We start from the raw sequence: 19,022 nt of genomic DNA on the forward strand, positions 1-19,022 counted from the left end.
AGGGATAGAATAGTGGTTATCAGTTTTACTAGCTACTTATGATGGACATAAAGGTTGATTATTTCTATTCCATACACCCAATCTGGATTATATGTTCCTAAACTCTGTTTCATTAATCCCTCCATTCTGAGCTCTGAACAAAAACAGGAAGGGAAAACAGCAGCAATACATTGTCTTGTGGTATCTGTCTTACTGCCACCTTCGCCTGCTGCACTGCCTGAAATTCCAGTCCTGACCCCACACATAGCTTTGCTGATGCTATTCAGAAAAGAGGGGCATCACCTACTGCTATTCCAGTCCTAAACCGTACAGTTGCTCCTCAGTTCTAGACTAATAGAGTAGAAGTGACCATCATTGTGAATGCTGTCAAAGTTCTAAGGGTAGGCCTCTCTGGACAAGGGTTATGTCTTGACTCAGTAGAGGGCTTCTCATGCTAGGGGGAAGGGTTACCAAGGGTAGGGGTCCCCGGGCTATGGTTAGGCCTGTGGTCATTAGGGATCCATGGCCAGGTTGCTAAGAGCCCAGCTTCCCAGGCAGGAGTTAGGGTTTCTAAGGGTTGGCCTCTCCAGACTAGGTTTAGGCCTGGGTTCAGTGGGGCTCTCTGGCCTAGGGTTAGGATTACTCAGGGTTTGGATCCACAGAGTAGGATTATGCCTGGGGTCAGTAGGGCTCTCTGGGCTAGGATTACTCAGAGTAGGCATGTTGGGGCTAGTGTTATGCCTGGGGCCAGTAAGGCACTCCAGGTTGGTGTTACTGAGGTAGTGGGCCCTGGGCTAGGGTGACCAGGTGTCCAGTTTTCAACCAGAACACCAAGTTGAAAAAGGACCCTGGCAGCTCTGGTCAGCACCACCAACTGGACTGTTAGAAATCCAATTGGCGGTGCTGCGGAGCTAAGGCAGGTTAGTCCCTACCTGTCCTGGCTGGCACCGTGTTGCGCCCCGGAAGTGGCCAGCAGGTTTGGCTCTTGGTGGGGGGGAGGTGGGAGTGAGAACCACGACACACAGCTCCACATGCTGCCCCCTGCCCGGCTCCGCACTCTGCGGGCGAGAGCAGCGCACGGAGCCTCCTAGCACCCCCACCTAGGAGCCGGACCTGCTGGTTGTTTGCTGCTTCCAGGGTGTGCACAGCACAGTGCCAGCATAGGCATGAGAAGTAGGGGTGCAGGTGTTGCTTCCCACGCTTATGCCCTGCTCCCGGCCCTCTGCCCCTGCCAACCCCTCACCTCACCAGTGCCACTGGGTGCCAGGACAGGCAGGCAGCCTGCCTTAGCCCCGCTGCTGTGACGCTGACTGGGAGCCGCCCGAGGTAACCCTGTGCCCCAACCCCCTGCCTGGAGCCCCCCACAACCCAGAGCCCCCTCCCTCACCCTGAACCCCTGATTTCTGGCCGACCCCAGAGCCCTCACCCCCTCCCACACTCCCAACCCTTTGCCCCAGCCCAGTGAAAGTGAGCAAGGGTGGGGGGGGAGAGCGAGCCACTGAGGGGCGTGGCCTTGGGGAAGGGGTGTGGCCTCAAGGGAGGGGCAGGGCTTGGGTGTTCAGTTTTGTGGGATTAGAAAGTTGGCAACACTATCCTGGGCTATCACTAGGCTTGGAGCTTGTCGGGCTCCTCTGACCAGGGTTAGGATTACTAAGGGTAGGGCTCCCTGGGCTAGAATTAGGCCTGCAGTCAGCAGGGCTTCCTGAGCTAGAGTTAGGATTGCCGAAGGTAGTGGTCTCCAGGCTATGGTTAAGGTTACTACGGGAGGCATCTCAGGACTACAGTTACGCCTGGGTTTAGTGGGCCTTCTTGAGCTAGGGTTAGGGTTACTAAGGGTTGGCTTCACCAGGCTAGGGCAATGCCTGGGGTCAGTAGGGCTCTCTGGCCTAGGTTAGACTACCAAAAGATAGGATCCCAGGCTATCAATAGGCTTGGGACCGGTAGGGCTCCACCGACCAGGGTTAGGGTTATTAAGGGTAGACTTCTCTGGCCTACATTTAGGCCTGGGAACAGTAGGGCTCTCCATCCTATGGTTAGAGTTACTAAGGGCAAGGATCTATGGGCTAGGGTTATACCTGGGATCAGTAGCGCTCCCCAGGCTGGGGTTTGGGTTACTAAGGGTAGGGATTCCTGGGGTAGGATTAGTCCTGTGGTCAGTAGGGATCTTCAGGCTAGCATTTGGGTTACTAAGCGGAGGCCTCTCCAGGCCAGGGTTGTGCCAAGAGTCAGCAGGTCTCCCCTGAGTAAGGTTAGGGTTACCAAAGAGAAGTCCCTGGGTGAGGATAAGGATTACTAAGGGTAGGCCTCACTGGGCCAGGTTTAGACCTGGGGTCAGTAGAGCTTCCCAGGTGAGGGGAGGGATCCCTGGTCTAAGTTTAGACTTTTAGTTAATAGGATTCCTTGGGCTCAGGTTAGGGATAGGTAGCGCTGCCAGGGCTAGGGTTTGGGTTACCCAGGGTAGCCCTCTCCAGGCTAGGTTTAGGTCTGGCACCAGGAGGGCTTCCTGGACTAGCATTACAGTTACTAAGGGCAGGGATCCCCAGGCTAGGATTAGTCTTGTGGCCAGTAGATATCCTCAAGCTAAGGTTAGGGTTACTAAGGGTTGGCCTCCCTGTGCTAGCATAGTGGGGCAGCAGGGCTCCCCGGGCTTTGTTGGAGGTACCAAGGTTAGGGGTGCCCATCCTATGGGTAGGCCTAGGGCTGGTATGGTTTCCCCAGCCAGGGTTATGGTTACTAAGGGTAGGGTCCCCGAGCTAGGGTTAGGGTTCCTAAGGGTAGGGATCCCTGGGCTAGGAGGAGTCCTGTGGCCAGTAAGAATCCTCAAGCCAGGGTTCAGGTTATGAAGGTTAGGCCTGTCCAGCCTAGGGTTATGCCTAGTCAGTACGTCTCTCCAGACTAGGGTAGGCCTCTCTAGCCTAGGTTTACCGCCTAGGGCTTTCCAGCCTAGAATTGGCGTTACTCAGGCTAAGGTTAGTGTTACTAGCGCATAGCTGTCATTTTGTAACATCCATTACAGGTAAAGCACAACATAAATTACTTGTGAACTGCAGTCCTGGTCTCCTTATAACACTAGGATACTATTACAACATCTGACAATTTGGAAGAGATCCATCAGCTAGTTTATATCCATTGCACAACCATACCTTCTCCCAAGCCGCTCAGCTGCACTTCCCCAAAGTATATCCTATGGGGGAAAGAAGAGAGACAAAATCTATCCGGAGGCATAAAACTAAATACATTTATGGTTTTAATAAGGAGCATAAGGAGTGGAAGGATCAGAGCCATCTTTCCTCTTTAGAAGGTGGTACATTGCACTTGGCAAATTATGCTAGGACTGGCTAGAAAGCCTACTCCCAAAGAGTCTGCCAGCCAAATGGCTAATTCCATCCCATCAGGGGAACACATACAGTATTGTCTGAGGAAGGAAAAGGAAAGGACAGCAGCAACATCCATTGTAAGCTGGGATAGGATCTGATCAGAAAGGAAAGAACAGACATTTAGACACATCAGAACCCACGTCCTATTAAAAACAGGATTTCTTTTTTTAAAAATCCTACCACCTGGCTCAGTGACAGGTCTACAGATCCATGCAAGAGTGAGACTCAGAAATGACTTGGGATTCCAGGCAAGGGGAGCTGCCTATTCCGAGTCCTAGTATTGGTGCTTATCTTGCTACATACAGGACACTAACTGGATGTGATGGAGTGTTCACATCACACAAAGCCTGAAGAGGTTAAGGTAGCTCAAAAGGGACCAATTAACCTTACTGGCTGCACCTGAGGGAGAGTCAGGCTTGACTGATAAGCACTAATTGAAGATGAAGCCCAGCTGTGCTGGAGCAGGCTGGGCTTGTAAAAAGTCAGGAAGTTGAGATAAGAGGACTAGGTGAGCTGACCAGCCTGCCCGGAGGTTGGAACTGGGCTGAGTGCTGCGATCTGGCAGAAGACTGTGAGCCTGAGCCGCAGGAGCAGTCTGGATGGTGGCGGGCTGTGGCTGGTGCTGGTCCTTGGCTGAAAGGAAGCTGAACGTTGAAACTGACAATGGAAGCAGGGGGAGAAAAAGATAAAATTTCCTTGGACTATGAAAGAGAAGCAGCGGGGGACAAAGAATGGTCTCAGAACAGGGGGAAAAGAAGTCTTGATATATCAGGATTTGAAGAAGGAATGCACAGAAATGAAAAACAAAACACAGGATAAAAGTCAACATTTCATAATTGTCAAACCAGTGAGGAGATGTGAAGATAAGATGTGTGAACCCCCTGAAAATGGAATGGATAAAGAAGAGTGGTGGTGACATACAAAGAGCTAAAAGAATGCCGTGGGGGGAGATCTATTGATAGACTGTACACACCAGGAGCAAGCTGAAAAACTTCTGGAATCTGTAAGCTTAGGGAAAATGAAAGTTACTTGTCAATTGCCTGAATTCCTGACATAAGCAAGAGGGGTTATGTATGGAATAAGGTTAGGCTTCTCTGAGGATATCAAAAAGAGTACAGGTGAAGATAAACTATTGTTTGTTAAACAGCTACTTAGGAGAGAGGAAGAAAACTGGCCATCTACAGAGGGATCAAGAAGCATAACACGGTATCGATATTTAAGGGTTAAACCATATATTCCCTCCCCCGTCTTCTGCCATGAGGTGCTATAATTGCCACATAGTAAAACTTTTGACAGCCATTTCTAAGGGAACAACGAGGTACAGTAAATGTGAAGGAAATCACTCAAATGACAACTGTGTCAAAGGAACAGAACCTAAATGCAACAATTGCGGGGGAAAGCACAGTGCAGAACATAAGATGTTCAGTAGCAGAACAAGTTAGAGAAATACAAAAAATTAAAATAATTCAAAAAGTATCATATGCTGAGGCCATGAAAAGATACCCAAATGCAGAAAATAGAAAAAGAAAAATACTCAAGTGAGAGAAAAGATATATAGGTGCAGCAGAACACACCTCTAGTCAGGGAGGAAAATGAGAGAGGAATGGGAGATTATGTATTGCTTGTAGGTAAAGGGATGTTTATAACATTCGTTACAGAAGTAATTAACTGCATCTTGCTGTGGGGGAGGGAAGCTGAAAAGATTAAAGTCATAGCAAAAGCAGTAGAAAAAATATCTAAAGATAAACAACCTCTTGATTGACTGCATTCATGTCACTTTAAATGAAGGCAATAATACAATCTAAACAACCTGGTTTCAATGATCCTTAGTTGGAATGCACATAGTCCATGGAATATTAAACAAGAATGTAAGAGCCATCTTTGAAATGGGAAAAAAGCCTGATGTAACATGTGTGCAAGAAATATGGGCAATAAGTAAACTTGTGTTCAATTTACCAGAATATGATATACTCTGGAGCGATCAAGAGGCTATCAGAGGAGGAGGAATAGCTCAGTGGTTTGAGCATTGGCCTGCTAAACCCATGGTTGAGAGTTCAATCCTTGAGGGGGCCACTTAGGGATCTGGGGCAAAAATCAGTACTTGGTCTTGCTAGTGAAGGCAGGGGGCTGGACTCAATGACCTTTCAAGGTCCCTTCCAGTTTTAGGAGATAAGTATATCTCCAATTATTATTTATATTTATAAAAGAGGGACTTAATTACATCAAAATGGATATGCAGAAACTAAGGTTTGAATATAATGCTACTGAGATTCCCATGCAGAACAGAAACCGTTAAATACAGATTTATAATCTTTATACAGTAAAACCTCAAAGATATGAACACCAGAGTTACAGACTGACCAGTCAACCGACACCATGTGAAACTGGAAGTAACCAATTATGTAGGAGCAGAGGGCTTTTTTTTTTTTTTAAATCAAGTACTGTACTGTGCCTGTATTTCATCTTAAAGGTAGGCACATCTGGGCTACCTGTCCCCACCTTACACCTACGCCTGGGGAGAAAGCAGATCAGAAGCATTGCTGAGGTCAGCACACACACATGCACACACAGGCTGACTAGGTTGCTCAGCTGCTGCTGAGTCCTGGCTTTGAGTGTCAGCTGCTGGATCTGGAGCCCAAACGGCACTTTGTTCAGAGTTACAAACATTACAGTTACAGACAAACTCCATTCCCAAGGTATCCATAACTGAGGTTCTACTGTAATCCAAATAAACAATTTTAGAATTAGAAAAAATAGTCAATGTCAAACATTCATAATTTGCAGAGACTGATAGTCATACTGAGCTATGTGGAAATAAGAAAATTGATCTAAAATAGTAAACGCTTAGAACAATTTGATATGCATAACCTGGTAATATTGTATATAGGAACACCTACTTAATTTAATTGATGGATCCTTTTCAGTTTGGGATTTGGGAACCACAGCAAATAATCATATTAAATGCAGCTGGGAAATTCATGAAGACGACCAAATGGAAAGTGCTCACTTTCTTATGCTTATTGAGTACCAAAGCCAAGGAAATGTAGAAAAACACAAAGTTCCTAGCTGGAATTTTCAAAAAGCTCATTGAGGCCTTTTTAAGATATAAAAGTGATGAATATTTATGTAGTAACTGTGCAAGTGACAACTTAGGAGAATTCCATAACATAATAAAAGGAATTACAGTAGCAGCTGATCTGGCCATCTACAAAACATGAAATTGCCTACAACTCGGAAATCTGGTTCCCTGGTGTAATGAAGATTGCAAATTAGCAATCAAGGAAAGAAATAAAGTAGACAAGCAAGCAAAACACAATGAACAGTAAAGACTTAATGAATTATAAAAGATGTAAGGTAGCACAAAGGATTATCAAAAAGACAAAAAATTGGAAAAAAATTTCTACAGGAAATGGTACAAAGATTCTAAGCTTTAAAAATATATATAAGCAAATTGAATGCATAGAATTCAAAGTAAAAATAAACGTATACCTGGTCTTATTGTAAACAATGAAATTGAGGTCTCCAATTTAGGAAAGGCAGACATTTTAGCAAAAGACTTCCAAAAGGTCAGTAGTGATATGAATCAAAGCAACAAGTTTTGTGAGAAGAAAGATTTATTGAGAAAAAACAGTGACCAATTAAATGGCTGGAGAGAATATACTAATGATGTGTTAAACAAAAATTTAAAAATGCAGGAGCTTGTTGCAGCCATTAGAAAAAGGAAAAGTGCAGCTACAGGTAAAGATAATATACGTAATGAAATGCTCCAGCACTGGTTAGAAGGGAGTTTAAAGATTTTATTGTGTTATATAATAACATATAGGACAAAGGACTGGGGCCAATAACATGGAAACAAACATTGGTAATACCAGTTAAAAAAAACAGGCAAGGTTCATACAAAACCTGATGCTTATGGGCCTACTGCCCTCATACCATGTGTGGGAAAAATCATGGAAAAATGATTAATTTAAGGCTAGTGGAATACTTGGAGAAAATTATATTATAACTGAGATACAAAGTGGTTTCAGCAAAGGAAGATGTACAGTTGATCATATAGTGAGACTAGAACTGGAGGTACAAAAAAGCATAAGGACCAAGAACTCTATGATAAGTCTTTCTGGACTTCGAAAAAGCATAAGATATGCTATGAAGGGAAGGCCTCCTTTATAAAAATAACCAAAATAGGAATTAACAAAAGAGGATATATTGGTGGATAAAGGACTTTTTAAGGGACAGAACTACACAAGTGAAAGTGGGAACAGCTTTAACCAAAACCTACAAGCTTACAAATGGAATTCCACAAGGAGTATTATTAGCCTTTGTTTTCCATTATGATAAGCGACCTCCTGGAAAGTGTGCAGATGGGGGTGAGTATTTTCCTTTTCGCAGACGACTGCGCTATATGAACTAAGCATAAAAGACTTGAAGTAGCCGTGGAAAAGAAAAATGAGGCACTCCAGAGAATTTCCAAGTGCGGAAATTACTGGAGATTTAAATTCTCACATACAAAAACTAAGGAAATGTGTTTACCTGGAAGAAAATTAAGGAAGACTGGGACTTATTTCTTTATGGTGAAAAAATTCAGATCAAAAGTTTGTTCCTAGGAATTGTGCTTGATAAAAAGTTAACTTGGAAAGATCACATAGATAACATCATACGGAAATGTACAAGTAGGATGAACTTACTTAAAAGCGTAGCTGGAAATAAATGGGGTGCGGATAAGAAGGTATTGATCATGTATAGTGGAGCATTGATAAGACCAGTTTTAGACAACAGATGCCAAGCTTTTGGTTCAGCCTCAAAAACAACTTTTGGACACCTGGAACTGCTCCCAGCCCAAGCTCTGCGATTGGCATGTGGTGCAATGATTACCTCAGTGTGTACGCCACAACTAACCTCTTAAGAAGGACCTATAAATTGAAGGATAAAACTATTAGATCTAACCTTTTGAGCAAAGGTAAAAGGGAATCATGAAAATAGAAGTACGAGGATTGCCGGGAGCTAAGTAGACAAAGTTACATGAATTGCCACAGATTTCCCCACACTATCAGGGTAAAAATGGGTAAAGGAGATATGTAAAAAAGAAAAATTGAGAGAACTAAAAAATTTTTAATCATGGGAAATCAAATTACAGCTGCAGTTATTCCCCATTTGTGGATTTGGAATTGTATGTAAAAAAAACAAAACTAAGAGAAGAAAAGACTCCACACATTATGACTAATCAAATTTCTGAATTTATTTATAAAAAATGAGGCCAGCTTTGCCAAGTCTATGCAGACAGATCTAACGATGACAGCATGGGTAGAGTGGAAACAGCCTTCTGTATTCCTAGTCTTGGACTCCACAAATCTAAAATGCCATCAAACTATGGGACCATACTAACAGCTGAACTAATGGGCATAATGTTGGCACTGAGCTGGGTAGGAGATGCGTGACCAGCTACAGCTGCAATTTTATCTGATTCCTTGTCAGGCATTATGACAATCAGAACAGGGACTTTGGAAAGTAGAAAATGACAAGTGAAATAATGTTCCTAACTATGGAAACAATGCAAGCAGGTGTCTGTGTAACAATAGCATGGATTCTGATGCACATCAGAATACCTGGAAATGAGATGGCTGACAAAGGGATATGAGATGGCTGACAAAGATGGATATTAAGATACCCTTAAGTAGAGGAGAATTTAAAAAGTGTGATTGTGAAGAAGCTTGGAAATGAATGGCAAAAACTATGGGTCAAGGAAACAAAGGGACAAAGGTTTTATGACATATACTCAAAAAATTGAAGATAATACTATATGCCACATTTATCATAACGTGAAGTAGTAATTTTTAGTGTTAGCAGGTCATTGTGCGTTAAATAATAAGTTAATCTGATTAAAAAGACAAAGATGAGCTGTATAATATGCACAAAACCAAAGAAACTGTTCATCATGTTCTATGGGATTCTGGGCAAAAGTCTATGGAAAGAAAGTTTTTTCATAAAATGAATGGAGAAAGTGGTGGTCATAGCCTTGTAGGATGAAGCTGCTATGCCAAAAAAAAAAAAAAGACAAAGAAGGGGGTTGCAGGGAGAGAGTCTTCAGTTGCTCTCTGGGCACAGGGAATTGGGTAGGAGGAAACCTACGGGGGGGAGAAAAAGCCCTGGGATCCCATCCTGTCCCTGATGGAAGGGATTTACCTACAGGAGTTGTAGGCAAGAGAGCCTGTGGAAGGCAGAGTAAGAAGAAGCCCAGGAAAAGAGCAATCAGGGCTGAGACTGTGTCCAGGGGTCAGCAACCTTTCAGAAGTGGTGTGCCGTGTCTTCATTTATTCACTCTGATTTAAGGTTGTGTGTGCCAGTCATACATTTTAACGTTTTTAGAAGGTCTCTTTCTATAATATATAACTAAACTATTGTTGTATGTAAAGTAAATAAGGTTTTTAAAGTGTTTAAGAAGCTTCATTTAAAATTAAATTAAAATGCAGAGCCCTCCAGACCGGTGGCCAGGACCTGGGCAGTGTGAGTGCCACTGAAAATCAGCTCGTGTGCCGCCTTCGGCACCCGTGCCATAGGTTGCCTACCCCTGGCGTAGAACTTGGCTACCCTGATTATAGGGTCCTTGGGCTGAAACCTAGAGTAGCAGGCAGGCCCAAGTTCCCCTACCAGCCACTGGGAAGTGGCACAGTACTGGTGAAGGTGGCATCTGGACAGTTGGTCCAGCGAGATGCTGATACACCAGAAGGGAAAAACTATATAGTGACCTGGCCAGAGGGTTGAGTCATGAAGAGAGAAGAGAGCACCCTGAGTTGCTGGAAAGTGAAAAGGACCACAGGGTGAGCAGGTGGCAGAAGGGGGCACTAGACCAGACTAGAGTTTATCCCCGGACCCAGCCACAAGGAGGCACCCTCAACGGTGAGTGAACCCTGTTACACTCTCTTACCTGCACATTAAAGAAACAAGCAACGTGGGCAAGAACAGAGCAAAGATGGGAATTTTGTTAAACCTCACAACTTCTGTGCCAATCATGATAACCAACCTGTGACTTTGCAGTAGCTTCAATTCACCACCCCAATGCTCTATACAACCACTTCCTGAGGTCAAAAAGAATGGGATTAGGCCAGCAACCATCCTACCTTAAGCTGTGAGCCCATCAGATCTCACAAGCTAAGTAGGGCTGAGCCTGATCAGTATTTGGGTGAGAGACCTACAGGAAAATCCTAGGAAGTGGCACGGAGGATTTAAGAAGTGACCTCTTCCAGAACTAGCTTTTTAAACTGTGTTCTGTATAAACGTACTTGAGTGTCCAATCTGCGCATGCATTTATTGTGATTCTATATAAGACTTGGGTAATTGTTTTTGCCAAAATGACCAGTTATGCAACTAACTATTCAACTGCATTTACAATTATTGTGTGCATAAGTCACATATACAATTACACACACTTTTCCAAACAATTTAAAATCTGTTCTCCAGCATCCCAGGGTGGGTTGGCGAGCTGCAGCTGGAGGTGCTGTCCTGCAAATCAGATACAACACTGAAGTCCTGATCATTAGGGATCATTATCTATCTTTTGGCAATTTTTGCATGGGTTTCAGATATTGGCTTTGGTTTTCTGGCCAAATTCCAACTAAGTAGTTGTATTTTGTGGGCCTAAAAGTCTCCTGCTGTTTCAGTTCAGACACAGAATATCAGTCTACATTACCTGTACAGTATTACATATTCATGGCCCTGTTTCCTTGAAAGTCTGTAGGCTGGAGTCACCCTGGTTATAGCAAGCAAGGACTTCAGCAGCAGAGACAGCCTATTGTACACAGTGTAGGAAACTTTGATTTCTTTGTCACACCTAGAGAGCACATAGAAGCAGTTAGTCCAGTGTTTCCAGCCAAGCAATACAAATTTACACCAAAAAGGGGGTTGGGCCAGTAATCTAATACTTGCTTTAGAGTAAAAGACAGACCTGAAATAAAGCATCAGGATGGTAATCTGTATCTGGGCTAGCAGGCCAAGACTCCTATTCCAGTTCAAGACAAATAGTAAATAGTGATTCTGTAGAACTCACTGCTGCAGAAGGCATAGGGCTTTGTACTAGAGAGGGTAACTTTAGCATGATTAACATTTGTAGTTCCTGGGTAACTGAATCTCATGCTTGAGGGCACACAATGATTGCCACAAGGGACCAAGGTAGAATTAATTTCTAATCCTCTTCTCTGACACAGTAAACAGCAGGAGAGGTGCATTGTGCATGGGGGAGGGGCTTGTCTCTGAAGCATCAGGAGTGGTTTGTCTGACTTGAAAGACCAATGATCTAATGTGGTCAGGCAAATCTTACATTCCTTTGTTACTTCTCAGTTTTGGAGAGGCTGGGAGAAACATCTTTCTGTTAGGGATGGTCTTGCAGTTAATGCCCTGGACTGGGATTTAGGATATGTGGGTTCTATTCCCACTCTGCCCTGAACTTCCTATGTGACTTTCAGGAAGTCAGTTTTGGGGGAGGGATAGCTCAGTGGTTTGAGCACTGGCCTGCTAAACTCAGGGTTGTAAGCTCAATCCTTGAGGGGGCCACTTAGGGATCTGGGGCAAAATCAGTACTTGGTCCTGCTAGTGAAGGCAGGGGGCTGGACTTGATGACCTTTCAGGGTTCCTTACAGTTCTATGAGATAGGTATAGCTCCATAATACAAAAAGCAAAAGCTATGAAAAAGCAGATGACAGTGTTTCCCTTTAACTTAACTGATGGAAAGTACAAAAGCAGGGCTGAATGCCAACTTTGCCTCCAAATTCCTTAACACACAGATCTTGAGAATCTGTCAGGTACATAATACTGGGATCCTGAAGGGCTTATTACAAATCTCACTGCACTTGAGAAGAGAATATTTTGTCTTTTTTCTCATTCTCCATGGTCTCTCCATTCCCACCAGGTTGCTGCTCACAGTGATGTACGTCAGGGTGCATGCCAGACAGCACAGGACACTGCAGCAGAGCTTGTCAGCTCCAACTGCTGGTTAAATGCCCCTCATATGAACCTGTCGGGCAGATCAGAAGGTGTTCCCTCGGCAATGTCTTGGAATGCTGTTGAGCTCTTCCCCATAGCTTTTTCAGTTGCAGGCCAGGTCCCCTGTGTGCTCAATCATTCAGCCAGCCAGGAAAAACTTGCTCATTTGATTAAAAAGACAAAATCAAAAACAAAACCGAGGAACACACACTTACTTCTCATTCATTTCTAGACACCAGATTTCCAGCTCCATGGAATCTCCCTGCATCAGAGAAAGTATCAGGAACATAGCTCATTTAAAACAAACAAGCTCTTTCACATCTCATTAAAAATCAGTTACAGCAATGTAGCTCTAAGGCAGTGGTTCTCAACCTGCAGCCCAATCAGCACAGAGCTGCAGCCTATGTGACATCCTCAGGGCCATACAGGTAGTATTGGATGTGGCCCACAACAGTAAATAGGTTTAGAACCACTGTTCTAAGGGAATGTATTTTTCCTGACTCTTGATTCTTTGTAAACAGATGGTTATTATTTCCTCATTACATGCATGTGCTAACAAGGGCAGGACCCAAAGATGTCTCACTGTGGGACAAGGGAGCCTCATAAAAAGGAGGATGGAGGCTGTACTCAGGACATGCTTACATCAGAATGGGTTAGCTCCCAAGGTGAGCTAATAAGCTGATTTTGCAGCTCTCCCAATCCTAAGTGTTGGGCCTCACCAATTTGCAGTGAGATTTCCCTTTCATTGTAAAATATGTTAATCTTCAGTGGCATACTAGCACACTGCAGGACTAGAGAGATTTTTACATGGCCTTGGGCAAGAGAATAAGAGTTTAGGCAGGTAATTTAAGGGGCAAGTCAGCAAATGATGATGTATCTTGGCTGGGTTCTTACCTCAGAGGTTTTGAGAGAGATCTCCACACACATTGACCGTCCAACAGCAGGTAGCTGTCCTGCCAGGGCTTTCTTTGCTTCATGAGTTACCTCTGGTATATCTTTGATTGCCAAGTTGAACTGCAAAATGAAAGAACTTATTTTATTTTTCAGATTCCTTTAGAAAACCTGTCCAGTGGCACACTGCAGACAGACTCAAGTTAGAGCAACCTGCTACACAACAGATTAAAGAGGTGACCACTGCAACAGTTACAGAACAGACTATTGGGGGTGAATACATATTTAAGCCTGACAGAAGCCTTCTGTGAATTTTAAGAGTCTAGTCTGATAACATTTAACACCGTAAGCATGAGTAGAACTGTGCATGTGTAAGAAATTGCAGAGCAATCATGTCTGTGAGAAAACAAAAATAAAGTAACTAAAGCTAGAAAAGACTCATTTGAACCAACACTAAACCTGTACTGACAGGGAAGAAGAGTTAACATGGAAATGAAAGACTAATATGTATGCATAAGAAAAGATAACAAAAAGTTATACATAAGTTTGTGTAATACAGGAAGGTTGAACCTGTACTGGCCGATGCTGGAGGCGATTGTGATGATATTGTCCTGATGAGCTTCCCACTTGTAAGTAACTGATCAGCATGTGCTGAGTGTTTTGCCTTGATAAAGATTTGTTATACCCATCTGCTGAGTAAGTGAATCTCATTCCGATGTTCTGGCGAGCTAGTCAGTTTGTAGATTGGGCTAACAGCCAATATCCCAGAGACTGAGACCTAAGGATATTGAAGGGCTTAAGGTGTTTTTAAGGGACAGTGGAGTCGCTGCAGAGATATGTAGACAAGACATGGTGGGGGTCCCCTTAAGGAGATGGATATCCTCGCAAGTCAGAATCTGCTTGAAGTGGGGGCTAACGTGCTTGAAAGCAACCTTTTCAGCAACAAAAAGGGTTGCTGAGAAAAGGGTAAAAGGCACAGTTCAGGGTGAGATAGTGATCGCCAGAGCTTTTGTGAAACAAAATGAATCACAAACTGGAATTCAGAAAATATAAAACTCAAGTTAAAGAAACGCAGAAGGGTGAAACACAAGAACTGATAGACAAGGTCACAGAGCTATGAACTTTGACTGAGAACGCTCAGGAATGTGAGTCTCTTAAGGAGCAGAATGGTGTTCTTCAACCACAGCTAGAAGCAGTGCAATTGGGGATTACAGAACTGACAGGTGCTTTTAATCAGACAATGAAACTTTTGGAAAGAGGAAGCATTAATGTGCACAGTGTTGTACTGTCTAAAGAGGCTCCACGTCCTTATAATCCACTTTTTCCTTCCTTGAGCAGTCTGGACTCTAAGATGCCCTTATGGTGCCTGTTCCAGTGGAGCCTATAATCATGTCCACAGTCCAAAACAATCAAGGTGGTATCTGTTCAGAGATGAGGGTTAAAAACCTTTCACCAGAGGAGATATCAGCCATACTGAAAGAAATAGGCCCTTACTCCAGAAGCACAGGCATAGAGGAAGTGTTGAAGTGGCTTCTGAAAACTAGAGAGCAGGTTGAATTTTGTGATCTGACTATAGGGGATGGGAGAGAATTTTACAAAAGGGAGTTGGCTCTGGGGTTTGGCTGCATATTCAACAGGGCTAGAGAGGCCGGATACAGTGGCAGTTCCTGTGTGCAGAGCTTATCTGAGTTTTATTCTGGTCTGATGCAGCAATCACCACTGTTTTTGCTGTTAAGCAGAAACCCTAATGAGCCCCCTAACGAACATGAAGAGTGACTTTTTTTGCTTGTTCTCTGGTCATGAATAATCCATTTTGTGATGATTGAGACTACCCACAACTTGTTATAGATGGGCCACTTCCAGAGGTTAGAGGGGCAGTTAAAATGGTGTTTGAGAGGGGTTGAACTAATGTTCAGGTTGAAAAAGCAGAATGTGCTTTTCACCACATCCTGAGGGGTAAAAATAAAGACCCAGTCGATGAGGCTAAAGCATACAGGATTGAAAGGGGCCAGGAACCCAATTCCGAGGGTAGAACAGAAACCCCTGGGTATGGTAGAGTGTGTGGCAGAGGGAAAGGAGGTGGTTGTGAGCACCCATGGATTCCCTGTTATGAAGAAGAGAGGTGCAATGAGGAACTGGAGGAGGAGATGTGGAGGCTTCAAGAGGTGTCCTAGGGAACAGGGAGCGGTCTGCTGGCTGGAACTGCTTCGTCCAACCCCCAATAGGGATACTGAGCCTCCTCTCACTCATCCAGGATCCTTACCCACTTTACCTTGGATGAGTAGGAATGCCCCAATGTATTATCAGTTATAGGAGACATCCATAATAAACATGCTTTGCTTGATAGTGGAGAATCTGTCTCTAACATCTAGAATTCAGGCGGGTATGGAACACAATAGTGTATTACCATGACTGGAGCAACAGGACAAGAAGCCACTTGCTGGCTTACTAAACCCTTAGATGTCACGGTAGCTCACACCTTTGTGGCCCATGATTCTTAGGAAACTGCAGTCACAGCTACAAAATGTGCTAAACTAAAATATGAGTACAAAAGGCAGAGACAGAAACTTAAAGTTACAGAATACATTGGCTGAAAACATTTCACTCTGGGCAAAAAGGTAAAAAGTTTACAATCCCAGAATTTAGTCACCAGTGAGGCCTTGGGAAATGTCCTACTTCATAATGAAAAACTGAAGTTGAGTGATTTAAGGGAAAGCAATGTGAAGTTAAAAGGAGTTTTTCACAACTTCAAGAACACTGCAGAGCTAGGAAGGGACTAAATAATTGGGGGGTAATGCAAGTGTTAAATGTTTAAGTGTTAAAGAGAATATTGATTTTTTTTAAAAGTGTGTGGGGGGGAATACTTCGTACACGCTAAGAAAAAAAATGAACAACACAGCAGCTAACAGTCTGTCAGGACAGTTTAAGTATAGCAGCAGAGGTACAGATATCCAAGACTCAGAAAAGGATAAAGAAATCAAAGCAACAGTAAAACAGAATATTGCTAAAATACAGCAGTTAGAGGCCAGGCCAAAAAAAAAAAAAAAGTCTCACCTGTGAAAAATGTATTCAAAACTGAAATATGAAAATTAAATGTGAGCTGCTTCATTTAGGGGAAGCCCAGTGAAAAATGAAAAGTTATTTTTATGGCCAAACTTCTGGCAAAGAGTATGAAGTGGGAGATCAGGTACTTCTGCAATATCTCTCAGATAAAAAGCCCTTTCCAAAAGCCAGTTGGGAGGATTGCTACTATGAAACGGACAAGGATAGAGCATCAGTATATCTAGTTCAGGTAAAAGATTAGAAAGGGGTGGTAAACTGATGGTAGGTTGCATGCTATGCAGCTGAAACCATACAGGGGAAAGGACAGAAGTGAATCTACTGATGTAAAAAGAGAGAAGTGAGAATATGTGTTTTCTCTCCCAGGTGTTGGTCACCATGGGAGGCATAATGTGCATTGCATTGGGGTCCACTGAATTTGTGATTCAGCAGAACAAAATGGTGACAGTGTATGGGGGGGGGGCGGGTCACCCTAGCCCAGTGGTCCCAAACTTTAACAACCCTCAAACCCCTTTCACAATAATGTCTAGTCTCGCGAACCCCCTCCTAAAAATGAATATTTCCATGGATTTTCTCCCTTACCTCAGCATAAATTATAAAAGCAGTGATCTTGGAAACATAAAATTTGTTTTTATAACATGCTTATTGCACACTATTATCTATCATGACAGTATTTTTATTACATTATGAAAACGGCAACACTCTTCCAAGATCTCACTTTTGTAGCTTGTATCGCTTTTGATTAAGCCTGTTGTATGACAAGGCTCCTATCAGAAAAAAAGGGTGCGGGGGCAAAGCTCCCATGCACCCTGGGCCCTACGGGGCACTGCTGGAAAAGAGGGGGGGCAAGGAAAAAAGGGGAGGAACCCATGGGGGGGTGCACTGACGTGGGGGAAGCACGTGACCCTCGTTGCCCCCCCGTACTTGCCCCTCTAGCTCTTATGTTTCATCAAGGAGTATCAGATGTGAAACAGCATGAAGAAGCCAACTCAAAGAGTTCCTCCTACACAAGCATTCAGGTCTTGAGCAGTCCAGGCAAACAAACAAAGCTTACACTTGTTCTTCATAATAATTTAAAAACAACACTAGCAGCCTATGTAATTTTAAAAAGAAGCAAAACATATCCACCTCCCTTTTTATTTCGTAAAAGGAGTCTTGAAGTTTAAATCTCCTCAGTGTGATAGATATGTTTGCTTTGATCTGCTTAGCTCTTGGAAGTCCCCAAGAGCTCCGGGCTGCTGGCTCCATGCTTCCTGAGAACCCCCTGTAACATTTCGTGAACATCCCAGTTTGGGAACCACTGCCCTAGCCCTATGGTTGCTGGGTAATCATCCAGGAAAGCCTAGTGTTCTGATACAGATTGCAGAACAGCCAACGTGGAGGATCCTGCTGCACAAACAACTCTCAGGAGCAGGGACTTGGACGTGAGCTAGGTGGGGACAGTGTGTTTAAATGGGATGGTAATGGCTAATCTAAAAATTCATGGCATGCAGTTAACACATACAAGAAATATTAGTTACTTTACCAGCTCATCGAACTACCGCCCAGGAGTCTAACATGCCAGACCTTCTCTCTGAACGGGATTAAGGATGGTCAAAGTAACACTACCACTCCTGAACATAGTGGAGTAACAATGCCTCCTACTCCAGAATTTAAGCAAGATGATGTACCATCCACAGAAAAAGAAGCAGAACCTGACAATGGATTACTGATAAATTGTGACCATCAGACTACGTATAGTAATGTATAGTACCAAATGATACCTGTAGTATTGAATTTAACCCATTTTACTTTACCACAGGAGATCTGTCATGCAAAATATATGCACTTCTATATGTGAATGATAGCAAAAGCACTGCAAAATTTCAGACAGTCAATGGATGGGGTGGAACTGGAGGAAATTTGGTGGCATGAGATGTGAAAGAGTCAGGGGAAGAGAGACAGAAACAGTAATAGGAGTTGGGAACATCAGCATGGAATCATATGGATATCACAAGTATTGTGGGAAGAAAATGAGAGTTCAATTACAAAACCTTTTAAAGTGAAAAATAACAGAATGAGGATCTAGGAAGGATTTAAAGGATGTTCAGGATGTTAGAACAACAGGATAGGTGTTTAGGGAAGTGGAAGTAGCAATCAATTAAATGGAAAAATTACAAACCATCTTAATGTATCAAATGTTCATAGTATGGCAGCTTCCTAATACAGGAGCTACAGGGAGGACTAAAGGAAATTCAATGGGAGTGGGAGATGCTAGTTCATAAAAATAAGATGCTGGAACAATGGACAAAAGTAAAACAAGTATATTGGTGTAGGGTTAGGCACTACTCAAGAATTTATTATGCTGAGAAAAGATACAAGCTCGATGAAACATGGATCCTTCCTATGGTACTAGCAGTACCAGCAGCCACAGGACTAAGCGAGGCATTGAGAGTATATAGTGTCCAGTCCATAGGTATGTTGGAACCAACCATGAGAGGTTACATCTTAAAGGAATATGTCACGTCCTCAGATATTGGTAAGGATGTGTGGGGGAGACTGGAAATTCCCAGATACCTCATGTTGTTCCAAAAGGCCTGGCACTTGGTTATATCATTGTGATGTACTGCATTGCTGGCATGTGGGTTCACCTTGGATGAAAAAACCTGAAATTGTACAGTACAGCTGAGGCAATGGGGACAAGATCAAGCAAAGGTTGCAAAGGCTGGAGAAGGTAAATATTGTGTAGCCATATGGGTCGGA

The 19,022-nt window shown here is 43.4% G+C and overlaps 1 protein-coding gene across 9 annotated transcripts in view; it reads right to left on the reverse strand.

Moving 5' to 3' along the window:
* The window catches only part of ATG13 (autophagy related 13), a 48,803-nt gene that overhangs the window by 18,746 nt on the left and 11,035 nt on the right, over nt 1–19,022 (reverse strand). For all 9 annotated transcript variants that reach the window (XM_039535326.1, XM_039535324.1, XM_039535323.1 and 6 more), the window contains 4 exons: nt 13,224–13,343; nt 12,545–12,591; nt 11,041–11,181; nt 3,123–3,163 (listed from right to left, as the gene is read on the reverse strand). In XM_039535326.1, the coding sequence (XP_039391260.1) occupies nt 3,123–3,163; nt 11,041–11,181; nt 12,545–12,591; nt 13,224–13,343 (349 nt within the window). The remainder of the gene's footprint in view (nt 1–3,122; nt 3,164–11,040; nt 11,182–12,544; nt 12,592–13,223; nt 13,344–19,022) is intronic.

Source organism: Mauremys reevesii, linkage group 4 (genome assembly GCF_016161935.1).
Source record: "Mauremys reevesii isolate NIE-2019 linkage group 4, ASM1616193v1, whole genome shotgun sequence".
NCBI classification, from domain to species: domain Eukaryota; kingdom Metazoa; phylum Chordata; order Testudines; family Geoemydidae; genus Mauremys; species Mauremys reevesii.